The sequence below is a fragment of the Rousettus aegyptiacus genome, unplaced genomic scaffold, assembly GCF_014176215.1.
Source record: "Rousettus aegyptiacus isolate mRouAeg1 unplaced genomic scaffold, mRouAeg1.p scaffold_m13_p_2, whole genome shotgun sequence".
Taxonomy (NCBI): Eukaryota; Metazoa; Chordata; class Mammalia; order Chiroptera; family Pteropodidae; genus Rousettus; species Rousettus aegyptiacus.
The window spans coordinates 34568510-34584217 of record NW_023416295.1 but is presented as its reverse complement, the minus strand read 5'-3'; the positions used below and the strand labels follow the sequence as shown (position 1 = coordinate 34584217).

The 15708-nt window shown below is 37.1% G+C and overlaps 1 protein-coding gene across 2 annotated transcripts in view; it reads left to right on the top strand.

Annotated features, from left to right (window-relative positions):
- MFSD6 (major facilitator superfamily domain containing 6) overlaps positions 1-12858 on the top strand; it is a 57412-nt gene extending 44554 nt beyond the window's left edge. The window contains exons 4-8 of one of the 2 annotated variants that reach the window (XM_016161520.2): positions 7805-7966; positions 8880-8978; positions 10194-10474; positions 12336-12360; positions 12515-12632. In XM_016161520.2, coding sequence (XP_016017006.2) covers positions 7805-7966; positions 8880-8978; positions 10194-10474; positions 12336-12360; positions 12515-12525 — 578 coding nt within the window. In that variant the 3' untranslated portion in view covers positions 12526-12632. Of the gene's footprint in view, positions 1-7804; positions 7967-8879; positions 8979-10193; positions 10475-12335; positions 12361-12514 lie in introns of both variants that reach the window. The other variant, XM_016161508.2, reaches the window with a different exon arrangement.
- The last annotated feature ends 2850 nt before the right edge of the window (positions 12859-15708 follow it).

Here is a 15708-nt window from a genome sequence, read left to right as displayed (position 1 = left end):
CCTTTAATGAGATAACTTTTTTCCAAAGACACCATCAGCCATCCCTTAAACATCCGTAGAACCATCAGTGTACTTTAATCATTTACTTATGCTCCAACCTTATTCTAAAAATTGAGGCAGCTTAAACCAAAATATGCAATAATCTGGAAACCATAAGTGCTTAGGCTTAACTGAGACTGTTTTGTGTTCCAGTCCCCAGCCTAAAAGCTCTGTGCCTCTGGACAAAATGCTTACTCTCTCTGAGCTTCAGATTCTTGCACTATAGAATAGGCTGATATGAGTTTTAAATCATTTAATCCCTATAGTATTTAACATGTTACCTGGCACATACTCAGCCTTTAATCAATGTTAAATAATACAAAATAACAGTAAAAGTCAAATAAAAATAAGTAAATAACAGGACCAAGGGAAATATAATTTAGAAGATTGTCCTCTAAGAGAGTAAATTGTAATAATGCATTAAAGCCTGAACATAAATGACTAGTCAATGCACATTGATCTTAAAGCTATCATTGGGGAAGTGAAATTTTTACTGGCTTTGATATAAAATCAGTTCTCATGTGTGGCTTGGTATTGGGAGAACAATGAGCATGTAGCCCACAGTTAGCCAAGTCTCGACAGTAAACACAGTCAGTTTGGGGTGGTAATCTCCTAAAGGTGTGCCTTGGCTTTAAGTTATGCCAAGGGCCTGACAACAGCATGTAGAATTCACAAGGGATCTCCAGAATGTTATTTTATCAGTTATAAACCTTTTTGGAAAGCAACTAACTTTTTTTTTTTTTTTTTTTAAACTTGCAAGGTGAAACAGAAACGCTTTATTTCCTCTGTCAATTTTTACTCACATGCGGGATTTGGAAGTTTTCTCCAATCTTACCCAGGGTACCTTTTACCCACAAATGCTTTCTTCCTCATCCTAACATGCAGACCACTGCCTGCTTAGTTTCATTTCAACTTTTGTTCAGCTGCCATTACATGTCAAGCCCTATGCTAGGTGCTAGATATGTTTGTTTTCATTAACGAGCTCAGTCTGCTCCTCCTTCAGGTAAATCCTGCCCTTTTCACTCACCAGATGGTCAGCTCTGTGGTGGTGTTAGGGATGCATTTTGTGTATCATCATATTCTCAGAGCAGAGCAGGGGCTCTGACTCACAGTCTAGGTGCTCAGCAAGGGCTGTTGAATGAAGGCGCGAAGGAGATTCTAGTAGTGCTGTACGTTGTTATAGACCAATAATTGTTGTGTGTCTTATATAAAGTCTCTTTCATGCAACACACATAAGATACATGCAGCTACTGCTAGGTCCATTGTTCTCCGTGGAGTCCTCTGCTATTTTTGGACAGTCCATTGGTATTGGTGGCCCAGACTCTGACTGAGATACGGCTTGCTGTTCATCTGTTTCCACTTCTTCATGGACATACACATAGCTAGACTCTTATTTCCCAGTCTCCCTTGCAATTAGGTATGATCACATGACTGATTCTGCCTGGTGGAGTATGAACATAAATGATGTGTGTCACTTCTAAATCCAGCCTATAAAATTTCCCATGTGCCATCCTTTCCTCCCTCCTCTGCCAGCTGGATATTGGTGCCCAGGATAATCAGGTGTTGAAGATAGGAGAGTCTCTGCAGCCTGGGTCCCTGAATAACTATTTGGAGTAGAGCTGCTGCTCTTCCTGTCCCATCCATGCCCACTCAGCTTTATATGAGCAAGAAAAGAAAAGATCTAATGTGTAAAACCACTAAGATTCTAAGGTTTATCTGTTACAACAGCTAGAATTACCTTAACCAATATAGTCTCCTTCCTTTATTGCCTGCCTAATGAAGGTCTTTTTTATTTTTAGGAAGAATAAGTCTCTTACTGATTTTCACTGAGCTGATCTTTCAGAAGCTTTTTTAATTCTAGCATTTGAGAAGTATACTGAACTAATTGAAATGTATGCTTTGGTCCATCAATGGAAAAGGTCTGTCACAAATGATTCAGTGTAGTAGTGCTAAATGGATACTTTTGTTTTGTTCAGTGAGCACAAGTCAGTGCCAGAGCAAGGAAAACAAAAGGTTCTAGTTCCCCAGTACTTTGATTGTTAGTTCTTTTCCCTCCCAGCCATGATGATGGGATGTCCCCAAGCCAAGCAGAATTTTACAAAGAGCAACTGTCTACTTGGGAAGAAAGGATTTTTTTTTTCTTGCTCTTATATGCCATTTATTGCAACATAGCATTCTTGTGGGCCAAGACTGAACAGTCTTAAAATTCATGTTGCAGAATCACATACCAGTGTTGAATATTATAAGGTAAAGAGTTATTTGGGGCATAGAAGAAACTTGATAATATGTATGATGTGAGCTCTTTAGGGAAGGAGTGGAAGAAGGTAGTAAGAATATACATTTTTAAAAAATTGATAGATTGTTGGGCATGTTTGATATTATCAAACAAAAGCTCTCCAAGTAGATGGTTACTTTTACCAAAGAACACTTTATATAGCTGTAATGAGGATGGATAGTATACTTAAGCACTGAAGTTCTAAACTTAGACACCTTAGTTTCAAGTACTGTTCTACTACCCTGTTGTCTCTGTGACATAGGACAAGGACTTTAATCACTCTATGTCTTAGTTTCCTTGATAGAATGTGAAAAAAAAAATAGTACCTGCTCCTGGGAGGAAGAAATGGGATCTTTTAAGCCTAATTCCTGTTGGAGTAAGCTGCTATAATAAAAAAATTTAATGTTAATCAAAATTTTTCTAATAGTTCTATGTTATTCAAATATATTGTAGTCCCAAACAGTTAAGGTCTTGGCAGTGGGTGGTATGAAAATATTTCTGTGTTTCTGTTAGGTCTTGAAGGTAACCCTGAGAAACCCTAGTCAAGGTAAGGAAGGAATGAGAAGCTAAATTCCTGTGACCATGTGGTCTTTAAAAGTCATTCATTGGCAGTTAACATATGGTATTGAATTGTCACTCAAATGTGTTTATGAAGCACCTAATTATGTGAGTTGGTGTTGACGTATCACTCACAAATATCAGTAGCTTTGTGACAAGTAGCCAAGGAAGGGTTAACACATATTGCAAGGAGAATCAATTTGTGTGCCTTTGTTACTGTTATCAGTCATGGGCGTAATGTTTTTTATTCATACTGATTGATCCACCAACTTAGTTATCTCATGCTAAAAGGTTTTAAAAATTGTAACTCCAGTGTACACATTTTATCCATGCCGCTGAATAAATTTGCTTATTTATTTCATCAAATAGGGAATAATCATTTACTTTTTCACAGTTCGCTAATGAAAAGTAAAGAAAGCAAAAGCACTTTCTCTTCCCAGTTTATATCCTTTACCTTCTAAACTTTACAGGAAAGTTGTTTTAGATAGCGTAATTGCCCAGACTTACTTTCTTATCTTACAAATATGAAAAGTGTTGGAGAGTTTTTAGATTTCTAGGTTGCTTTTTTATTATTTTAAAATTTGAGTACCATGAGACAACTGTAGTGAAAACATTTGCAAGAGTTCCAGATTAATATGATTGTTAGAAGTTTGCATATTCAAGTTTAAGAACAAGAACTACAACTCTACTGTTGTTTTTTGTATGTAAAGGTGGTGTTACCAATCCAGTTCCCTCTTATGGATAGTTAAGTTTTGCTAGTTTCATTTCAAGGAAGTGGTATGGATCTTCTATTTACATGATATTTTGACATGAGGTACTTCAGAGAAGCCATTTTAATTCTGCATCTTCCCTGGAAAATGCTGGGGCATACCGGCAGAGTGGCTTTCATTCTTCTGCTTTTAGTATCGAGGAAAATTATTTCTATGTGCCTTCGATTTTTTCTTTCAGTTAATGCCTTGAGCTACTTTAAAGAATGTTGTTCCCGGTATCTAATCAGTCCCAAAAAGCAATATGGAAACTCTAGCAATCTAACTATAGAGAATCTTTTACATCTGCCCCTTAATACCAGCCATCAAATTCTAAGAATAGTTTAAAAGCATCCTGACTTAAGTCATCCTGCTGGAAAAGGTTTTAATTATCTTAGAAGACTCAAAGTTTTGGAAGAATCTTTGGAATTTTGAAAAAAGAAAAAAAAGAAATCCTATTATTGGAAGATTTTATGTGTGCCCAAGCCTTCACACTTAAAAGAGTAACTGCTAAAATTATATTTGATCCAGAATTATAGCAAAAATATATTTGGTATTGTTTTGGTCACATAAATAAATACATAGGCCCATCTTTCTCTACTTGTAAATCCTGCAATTGATTGCTCAGACATAGACATAATAGATTTGACAGCACCATTAAAGTTAATTTACAACTGTTTGATGTGGTTTCAGGTCTTTGGTGATTTATTTTTAAGAAATTTCCAAACCAATGTTGCATGTTACTGTTGAATCTAATTAATTTTGAATAAATTCATTTTATTTCTTGAAATATTTTTGAGTTTTTTCTTTGGCATTAATGAAAAAAACATGCATATCTGAAAATAAATGGAGTTAATAGCATCTTTAATAATATAAATGAAAATATTTTAAAATATATCCATTGTGTATTACTGTGTCAACATTTATAATTAAGGTTCTATCCAGGTATTATTCAGTTTTGAGAAAGCTGGCATTATCTAAGGTACTAAAATTGGTTAGCCAGATAAAGCAAATATTTTATTTGACTTCTGTGGAAATTAAATAAATGTGCATACTACTTCTAATAATCTAGTTCATATTTATAGTTTAAAAACAGCCTAGTTGAAATGATTCCTGAAAGATATATAAGCCTAAGAAAAATTATTTTGGTGTTTCTCTGTTAATAGTAACCCAAGACCCTTTTAAATACTCTACCAATCCCAAGAATCATGAGGTTTTGCAGTTTGGCTGGTGAAACTGATACTCTCCCTGGCCCTGTGTGGGTTCTGAGTAAACGTATCGCTTTCTGGTAGTTCTTTCCCTGGCTTTGCAGAGTCTCTGCACATGTTTTTGCTGATCAGTACTCTGCTGAATACTTGAGGAAGGTCATCTGCAGGTTTTGGGAGTTTCTCTCTGTGAAGCTCCCTCCTCTCTGGTACTCTCCCCCAGCACTCCAGCTGCCTTGGTCTCCCCAGACTGTCAGCTCCATCTCAACTGAGTGGTTCCCACTCCTTGCAACTTTCAAACTAAGCAGGCAGTGAACTTGGCCCCTCATTTCTTTCTTCTGTCGGAGATTACTACTGCCCTTGTTGCTCATGTTCAGTGTCTTGGGAACTATTGTTTCATATATTTTGTCCAGGTTTTGGTTGTTTTGGGAAGGAGGGTAAATCCAGCCCTTATTCATTCCATTTTGCCAGAAGCAGACTAATGTCAGATTAAATCTTAAATTTATATTAATCTTTTACTTTAATTTTCTAAAACATACATTAAGAGTTTCTGATAATTTTTTCTCCAGATGAGATTATTTTTCAGGGAGTAAGTCCATGACTTAATCTAGGCAGAACCAGATGGTGTCTTAATCCCTTTCATTTATAAAACCTGTTGTGTGATTATCTTTTGTTTGTTGGTTGGTTGGTTGATTTTATAATTTATTGAAATCCAGAAGAATTAAGTGTCTTACTCAAGATAGTTCCTTTTTTTCCCCAATTACAGTTAACATTTAGTTTTAGTTTATATTAGTTTCATGTGCATAGTATAATAGTTAGACATTTATATAACTTAGGAAGTGATCCCCCTGATAAGTCTTGCATTCACCTGACACCATATATAGTTATTACTATATTATTGACTATACTCCCTAAACTGTACTTTACATTCCTATGACTATTTTGTAATTGCCAGTTTGTATTTCTTAATCCTTTCACCTTTTTCACTCAGTTTCCCAATCCCACTCTCATCTCTCATCTGGCAGCCATCATTTTGTTTTTTGTAATGAGTTGTTTCTGTTTTGTTTATTTTGTTTTTTAGATTCTACATAAAAGTGAAATCATATGGTATTTGTCTTTGTCTGACTTATTTCACTTAGCATAATACCCTCTAGGTCCATCCATGTTGTTGCAAATGGTAAGATTTCATTGTATACCTGTATCACATCTTCTTTATCCATTAATCTTTTGATTGGAGCATTTAACCCATTTATACTTAAAGCGATTATTGATAGGTATGTAGTTATTGCTATTTTATTGTTTTCTGGTTGTTTTTGTAGTTCAGTGTTCCTTATTCTCTTGCTCTCTTTTCTTACATGTTGATGACTTTCTGAGTATTGTTTGGACTCCTATACCTTTATTTCTTTTATAGCTTATGTCATCTTTTTATTACAGTTAAAGCAGTGCTTTAATAAAGATTTAAATTCAGACAGTGCTCAGTTGCTGTACATTAAAATAACCTATCTATCCTCCCCTCCCTCCCAACTAATGATAAAGGTATAATGCAACTGGTAATGAGTCATTTTAAATGGTCTCTACACTCTTTTGGAAAATAAATTAGAAATGTATATTAAAAGGCACAAAAATTGTTATATCTTTGATATTATATCCATTAACCTCACTTGTAGAATTATAGCCAACGTAAATAATCTAAGATATGTGAAAGCTGTATCTCCAACAGTGTTAATCATAGTGCTAATTATAATGGAAAAAAATTGGAAATAATCTTAATGCCATATAGATACCTAATAAGGGATTAATACCTAAAATATATTAGGAACTCTTACAGCTCAACAGCCAAAAACAAGCAAACAAACAAAAAAAAACCCACCTAACAACCCAATTAAAAAATGGGCAAAGGATTTGAATATACATTTCTTCAAAGATACACAAATGGCCAATAACACAAAAATAAGGAAATTAAAAGACGCTCAACCTCATACTAGTCATTAGGGAATGGAAATCAAAAAAATCACAATCAGATACCCTTTTTACTCATTAGGATTGCTATTATTAAAAAAAAAAAGGAAGAAAGGAATGAGGAGAGGAAAGGAAAGGGAAGGGAAGGAGGAAGGGAGGAAGAAAAAGAAAAAGAGAGAGAGAAGAGAGGAGAGGAGAGAGGAAGAAAGAAAAGAAAGAAAAAGAAAATAACAAGTGCTGGGCAAGATAAAGAGAAATTGGAACACTTCTGTATTCCAGCAGAAATGTAAAGTGGTACAGCTACTATGGAAAACAGGCAGTTCCTCAAAGCGTTAAATAGATTATTACCCATATGACCTAGTAATTACACTCTTAGGCATATACCCAAAAGAGTTGACAGTAAGGACTCAAACTAATACTTATACACCAATGTTCATAGCAGCAACAGTCACAATACTAGATAAATTTGGAAACAATCCAAATGTCTATTAGTAGATGCGAATGGATACACATTGTATGTGTTATTTACATACAATGGAATATTAGCCTTAAAAAGAACAAAATTTCAATGCATTCTACAACATGGATGAACTCTGAAGACATTACGTTAAGTCAAATAAGCCAGACACAAATGAACAAATACTGTATGATTCCACTTACACGAGGTACCTAGAGTATGCAAATTCATAGAAACAGAAAGTAGAATAGTGGTTCCCAGGGCCTGGGGAAAGTTATTGGTTAATGGATACAGAGTTTCAGTTTGGGATGATAAAGTTCTAGAGATGGATGGTGGTGATGGTTGCACAACATTGTGAGTGTGTTTAATGCCACTGAACTATATACTTTAAAGTGATTAAACTGGCAAATTTTATGCGATGTATATTTAACCACAGATCAATAAAATATGTATTTTATAGATATATGTCTATATATACATATAAATTTAAATGACTAATTCATAATTGAAGAAAGAACAACCTAAGAAGCGCTGAGAGACAATCCTTGCTCTTCTTCCTCCACAGGAGTGACACACGCAGCGGTCTGGGCAGCCTGCATTTCTTACCTAAGCGCAGCTGTCCCTCCTGAGCTGAGGACATCTGCTCAGGGCATCCTGCAGGGCCTCCACCTGGGCTTGGGGAGAGGTTGTGGTGCCATGATTGGAGGCGTGTTGGTCAATTATTTTGGTAAGAATGGCTTTCTCTTCTTTGCTTTCTTCTTTGATGAGAACTTACGATTTTTCAGCCACAGCTCAATAAACACTCAGATTATTATTGAAGATTGCTAGAAGCTAAACTCCAGTAGTCATAATATTCTCTTTCTGGCTTTCATGGTAGTCATGCTATAAAACAGTGTGTGTAAGTCGTTAAGATGACTTAGAGCCAGCCCATGCACACTCTTCTGACAAACAGCTTAGTGAGATGTTACACAGATACCTCAAGGGAGCCGAAGAGATGAATAAGCGCATGTGCTTTTGGTTTGAAGTCAAGTACCCTAAACCTGCTGACACTAATGCTAGAGGGAAGAAAATTCATCATTGTTATTCCACCATGAGATCCTGAACCAGAAAATTCTAACTGTATGCTAGAATTGGTAATGCCACCGCATCTGTGACAACAGTGTGTCTGCCCTGTCAGGTCTTCCTTATTGGAAATACAGGGGCTAAGGAGATGAGATTGTTCTGCTCTAGGATCTGCTATGGAAGGTGGGCCCAGGGCTATCTGAATTTATAGCACTATTTAAGCTCCACTGTTCCAACTACAGATTAATAGGGCTGTTTACTAGTTAAGTAAATGGTCTTTTTGAAGAAGAGCACCATTGAATTTTATGGTGAAAGTACCCAGAGACAGTCCTTTAAAAATGCAGTTTTAAAATTTGACCAATGACAGATCCAGTACCAGCACCTGATACCTAACCAGCCCTGTGTGTTTTCTATGATATGAAGCTAATGGCTATTTGCCATTCTCTGGTTCATCCCAAGCTCTGCTGCCTTTGTCCTGAACTGTAGAACATTGACAGTTTTGGATGAGGGCTACCTGCCTTTCCTGGAATTACTCTGCAGAGTGCTCTTTTTTTTATCCCCCCCCCCCCCACCCCCAGGGGCTGCTGCCACTTTCCGAGGAATCGGCATGGCTTGCCTGGTGATCCTTCTGCTCTTTGCCCTAATCCAGTGGCTGGCAGTGCCAGATGAGGAAGAAGGTAAACATGTCCATTCTCTCTTAGTAGTTCTAAAGGTTGAAGCCATGGGGAATTCCATATCTACCTCTCAGGAACCCAGAGGTGGTAACAGACCAGCTTGGCTAGATTTTCTCCGTGGCGTATCAGTGGACTTGTGTACCATCGCTTAAGAGAAGCTACCTACTCTTTGAAAATATTGGTTGTTTTAAGTAGCTTGGGATATTCTTGTTTTTATTTTGGTTTATGATACAAGGTACTGAGGGAGGGCGTATGGTTTTACATTTCTCTGATATTCTAAAGGGTTTTAAAATTTAAATCAAATAGATAAAAGGCTATACAGTAATTTTACTACTAGAGATAGGAAGTGGTATTAATCTCTATGCTTTTACCTTCCTTTGAAAAAAATGTCTAAACCTTAAATTTGAAGTTTTCCCTCAATCAGGCATGGCCTTCATTAAAATTGTCATACGGTTATACAGAAAGAAGGTTATATTAAATATAATGTTTAAATGAGAATAAATGTTCAACTTTTTTTTTTTAATTGGATTATTTTTCTCCTTATAAAAAGGCCAACTGTTGGAAGGGAAATAGTCTTTCTTTCTCGGGTCTTAGTTCCCAGAATGGGGCATATCTTTTGTGTCCTGTACTTTGAGTGACATTTGCCTCAAGTACCTGAAGTGCTTCTGTTAGAAAAACTAGCTTGTTATAGACACCCCAGAGACAGATTTTAATTCTAGCAAGTGACTCAGAAAGAAGAACAATACTGATTTTTCTCACTTTTGCTCTTTTATAATCTTAACTGGATCTTGTCTTGTACACAGCCTTGGTCTCCATGCCTTCAGTAAAGGCCAATAAAAACAGCTATCACATGGCTTTTCCTATATTGATGCTTATTTTTAAAATCTGAATCCTGTAAGTGGGACTAAAGTACCATTCATTATAACCTATGCCCCACAGATGTTATATCTAATCTAAGTTAAGTGAACAATACACTTTATAAACAAATATAAGTTCATGTGTATTAAGTCCTACAAGGAGACCCTGGAATATAAACCTCATGTTCATTTGCTCAGTACTTGCACCAAATAAAGACTTTGGTACCCAGCAATTTATTAACATTGCCGAACACACTAGAATGGGTTTATTGGATAGTCTGCTTATTTGGTTGTTTCCTTTCACATTTGTTTAAATATGTAGAAAACTCAAAAATGATTTAAACATGATTTTTCTCTCCAGACAAGACAATGTTGGCAGAAAGGATTCCTGTTCCATCAAGTCCCGTTCCCATAGCAACCATCGACTTGGTACAGCAACAGACAGAAGACGTCATGCCACGTATTGAGCCCAGACTTCCACCCAAGAAAACCAAGCACCAGGAAGAACAGGAGGATGTGAACAAGCCAGCCTGGGGGGTCAGCTCCTCTCCCTGGGTGACCTTTGTCTACGCACTCTACCAAATTAAAGAGATGATGCAGCTCACAAGAGACAACCGTGCTTCCGAGATACAGCCTTTACAGGTAGAGTTCCTCTGCTGGCCTCCCTTGAGTGGGCTCAGTGTTTAAATCATTGAGTTATTCATTCAGCAAGATTATGGAAGGTCTGATGGGGGAAACAGACATAAAAACAAATCATTTCAGTACTTCGTGACAAGTGCATTATAGAGGTGTATACAAGATCCCACAGAGGGAAAATTCTTCCTTATGGCATTCAGGAAGGCTTCACAGAGAAGAGGATACTTTTTGAAAGAAAGAAAATATATCCATTTCGATCTTGTATATTTCTTTAAAATTTCATTGTTGTTGGATATCAGTTACAGTTGCAAAGCAAAAACATATGGTTTTTGCTTTGGGGGCATTAATCTCTGTAATTCTAAAATTCTAGTAGGGACATTATATATAATAATATCTTAACAAATATCTGATGAATTAATGAATACCTGAGCCACTGTGTGGGTCTGATAAAGACACCTAACTCAGTGGAAGTGTGGTTTTGCTTGTGGCCCCTCATGAAAAATAAAAAGTATGATTTTTCTTGTCCTTAGAGGTATGATCTCAGAGTAAGGTCAAGCCATGTTGATAAAACAATGTGGGTAATTGTAACTAAAGCTACATACTGCCTTTGGAAAATGATTAAGTGTGACTTCTCTGAACAGCCTGGCTAAAGTAATGAGTCCGTTTCCCTGTGTTTATGTTAATCACTCCCTTTTACTTGATGCATCATGTCAACTCTGTATCTAGAGTTGCTTCAGAGAACACAGAAAAAAAAATCAAGGGGAAAGACTCAAAAATAAAGAGTTATTTGGGTAACTTGCTTTTTTAGAAAATTCAAACTACCTTTATCATGACTTTGTAAACCAACATAAAATATTTCTGTAATTTAAGCCAAATCTCATTCTTCACTGATAAGCATAATGCATTCTAGTCCATGCATAAGCCTACTTATTCATCAAGATAATAAACTCACATGAACCCTCTGCTTAGTCAAGAACAATGAGAAAGGCATATAAAAGATAAGCAGGTAGGTAAAGCAGCAGAAAGGGTACCTCTTACCTAAAAGCAGTGCTTCCATTATTTCAGATACCCACCCTCATTTTCACAGAAGCCTGTCAGGCTTAAGTATCATTACATTTGTTTTTTTTTTTTTTCTGGTATGCTAATACCAGAATCTTAATAAAAACTGGCTGGGATGTCATCGTTAGTCTTATGAAGAGGCCATTATAGTAAGATTCTTTTTTTTTTTTTTTTACATTTTAGAACCACAGAAATAAAACCTTTTTTTTTGTTTTTTTTTTTTTGTTTTTTTTTTTTTTGTTTTTTTTAGTGCTCAGCTATTTGAAGAGATAGCTACTAATTTGGAGGAAATTTTGTTTAAAAAACATGTAAATTTGTAAAAATCAGGCATGTGGCATTGGATTTAGCAATGTGGCATCTTACAGACGTGCTATGAGTGATTGCTGGAGCGTGTGTACTCATAGCTACTTACATTGGTTATGTAAATGCTTGTTTACATTCCCCTTTTCTGTGGATATTCTGTTGTATTGAACTTTTCCTATATACTTTAAAATCTCAGAGATAGCTAGGACGCTGACTCTCAGGATAGTTTTCCTGGCCCTGTCTCTGAGATTGAGAATGCCTTACTTACTGCCTGCTAGACAAGGTGTCTTCCAACTGCTGAATTCTATGGTCTCAGCAAGTGGCCTGAGTATCAATTCCATACTGCTTGCCCAGTGACTTTCCACAGTGGCTGGTGGGGACGCAGGAAATATTTGTTGATGTAAATTGTTTTCCTAGTAGTTAACAGGCATTTTGGTAGTGATGTTCCTTTATCCACAAGATACGTCTGCTTATAGTGTTTGTGTTTTTCATGCGGCTCTGGCAGGTGCACATAGGAAAAGAGATGAAAGGTAAGACATTCTGTCCTTATTCCTCTATTGTTCCCTGAAGTGGTGACTTGAGGATGATCTTCCCATGTTTCCTATATCTTACTGGAAATCATAAAAAATGTTGGCTTTATTTGCTAACACAGACTGTGAGGCATCTCCTGTTTTTTCCTTCCAGGGGACCAGTGAGAATCAGGGAGATTCTTCAGCTGGTGGAGCCCGGCCTGTCCCATGTGAGATCCACTCTGACCCATCTAGAAACCAGCCATCCTCTCAAACGGCAGCATCTCAGATGCAGAGCAGCCCTCCTCACCCCAGTGTGGACCAGAGGGCAAAGGAGAGTGAGGACTAGCAGGCTCAGCCTGCCACTGGGGGACCTTGAGGGGTCCTCCTCTCACACCCTGCATGGAACTGGGCTCCTCTGCCAGGACAGAGGGAGAGGTGTCCCAAACCGAGGACATGCCTCGCCTTGAGGAGCACAGCACCACATAACGCTTCTAAATACATAAACTCATTAACATGCGCACACACACACACACACACACACACACACACACACACACACACGAGCTACAGTACATAATTGGCAGAAACAGCTTAACTTCCAGAACCCCACCGGAATCATGGAAGAGAAACAGAGTTTGACGAGGACTTTCTGGTCTTTGGCTACTTAGGTAGAGGACTGCAGGACCGCTCTGCCGGGGCAGTAAGAGTTGAAACCAGCAGTTACACTAAGTGTTGGGAAAGAAATTGTTTTGAGGTGAATGCTAATATAATAGCCCTCTTCTGATTATTTATTCTGATTATCTGGTTCTTTATGCAAACTGGGAAGAAACAGAATACACCTATAATTTTGTTTCTCTTAAAGAGAACCATTTAAAAAATTATAAAATTTAAAACATACAGTAAGTAAGTAAAAGTTAGCTTATATGCTTTTGTTTTAAAAAAGGAAAGTTTCATCAGAGACTTGGCATATCTCTGGCAAATATATTTTTATATGTGTATGGAATATAATGAAAATAGCCAATTCTTTGAGCAAAGCTGTTACTGACTACTACAAGCTAAGCTGAGCTTTAAAATGCCTTTTGTTTTAAATGGGCTTTAAGACCAGAAGAGGGGATATTCCAAATAAACAAACCAACTCAGTATCCTGTGGCCTGGTAGACAAGGGTTTACTAAATATATTGATACTGTAAATTGCCTTTATCACTATTTACAATTTTATAGTGATTCAGGCTCTACGTAGCTGATGGAATTTTAAAAATCACTGAATTCCTAAGAGTTTCTTTAATTAAGCAGTACTATTTACAAATAACAGTATAAGAGTAAAGTGCCTGGGGGAGGGATACAAGTTTTAAAAATTATATAATGGGTCAGTTTTTGTTTTGTTTCTGGTGAGGGGGAAAAGGTGGTGAATAGGGAACCAGGAATGGAAAGGACAGGAGTAAGAAGTAACTATACTTTCCAATGACTAAGGAAACAAACCTCAGAATATTCTTTCCCTTGAAGACACAGTCAGACACTGGACAGTTCAGATATTGGTATGCTACTGTAAACTACTATCAGAACAATGGCCGAGTGAATCATGCATAAAGCTTGCTGCTAAAAATGAAACTGAGGTTAACGGGATGCCTTGGGGGAGGGTTGCGGAAAAGGGAATGCTGCTTTAGTTGAATGAAGGTCAATTATAGGGTGTATAATAGTTGTGGAAGAGCACATGAGAGAGGAAAGAAGAGCTAAAAACGAGCAACTCACTGTACTCTCTGACCCCACTTAAACAGGATCAGTTGTAAAGTGAGGGCTTCTCCATGATACCATACTTCTGCCCACAACTGCATCTGGGAGAAGAAATTGTACACTTCGATATCTAGCTTCACCACAAAACACAGCTTAAAAATAACGGAAAGAAATAGAATTCAGCAAATAGTTATTTTTGCACTCGAACTGAAACGTACTGTACTATAAATTATCATGACTCATTTTAAGTGACCTTTAAAAATCAGATGTATTTATTATGCTTATGTAATTCTAGAAATAAATGGGTGACAGGCTGAAGCTCACCTATGAATGTACAGTATGTGAATTTGTGAAACTGTAGGAAGTCAAAGACTTACACTGTATCTTGTGTTTACGGTTCTGATTTATTCCTTTGAAAAGCCTGCTGTTTTGGAAATGCACGGTTGATATGTTGAAATAAAAATAAATACATTTTTGAGTATTTCTTAAATGATAATTATGTGACCAGATAAATAGAAGTCCTCTACTCTGTAATGAATAAGACCAAATTCAATAGGCCTTTGTTAAGAAACATGGGCCGTGAGAGCCGATTCAACAGTGCAGTAATTTCCAGACTTTTTCAGAACAGACACCTTCATGGGTTTGTGGACTTTGAGACTTTTTCTTCCTGTCCTCAAAGTGGCATTTAAGAAAATATTAAAGCGAATTCAAATTAAATTTTGATTTGAGAATTTTACAACATCTCTCGAGATTCCGCAGCAATACCCACAGGTGTCACAAAGCCCAGGCTGGTAATCACTGCCTTAATGACTTATTTCATACTCCTTCCCCTATGGCTGTAGAAAAAGTATATTACCCAAAGTGCTTAGCTGCTTATTATTAAACTTTTACTCAAAGCCTTAAGTGGAATAATGATGATTATGATACATATATCTCCAATAGCCAGTAAACCTCATGAAAAGCCTAAACAATTCATAGGAGGAACATCGTTGCTTTCTTGGCCACATGAAACAATTAGCTAAACACTTCTAATACTGCTGGGGTGGGGGTTGTTGCTGGTGCTGGGACCATTACTTAAGCAGTATTTCTTGCAGCCAGTCTGGAGGTAAGCAGTGAATCCAGGAAAATGGAAACCACACCCATAGGTACTGGGTGCTTGTTATGTGCTAAGATTATCAGTTTGTCCTTATCACTATTCCCACTTTAAATAGGATTCTGGAACCAACACAGCTTAGTTATGGGACCAAGGCAGTAAGTTTGTAGAGCAGCACCATCCAATGTGGTAGCCATTAACTATAGGTGATGATTAAGCACTTGCAAGGAGGCTAGTGCATCTGAAGAATCAGCATTCTCATTTAAATTTAAACTATATGTTGTTCGTGGCTGCCACGTTGAATTGTGTAGGTAGAGAAGATGAAATCATCTTTAGGAGATCTCTGGGCCTGTTCTCTCATCTTTAGTGTGGAACGCTAGACCCTAAAATTAATGTTATTCTGTGAAGATGAGGACATGCTGTGACAGAGCTGACTGCAGGGAAGTAAAAGATGATTTTTCCATGCAGAAGTACTGTCCTTTGGCACATGTGGGCAAGACAAAGCTAATTTTAAAGCCCTAAACCACTACTGTGCCATCTCG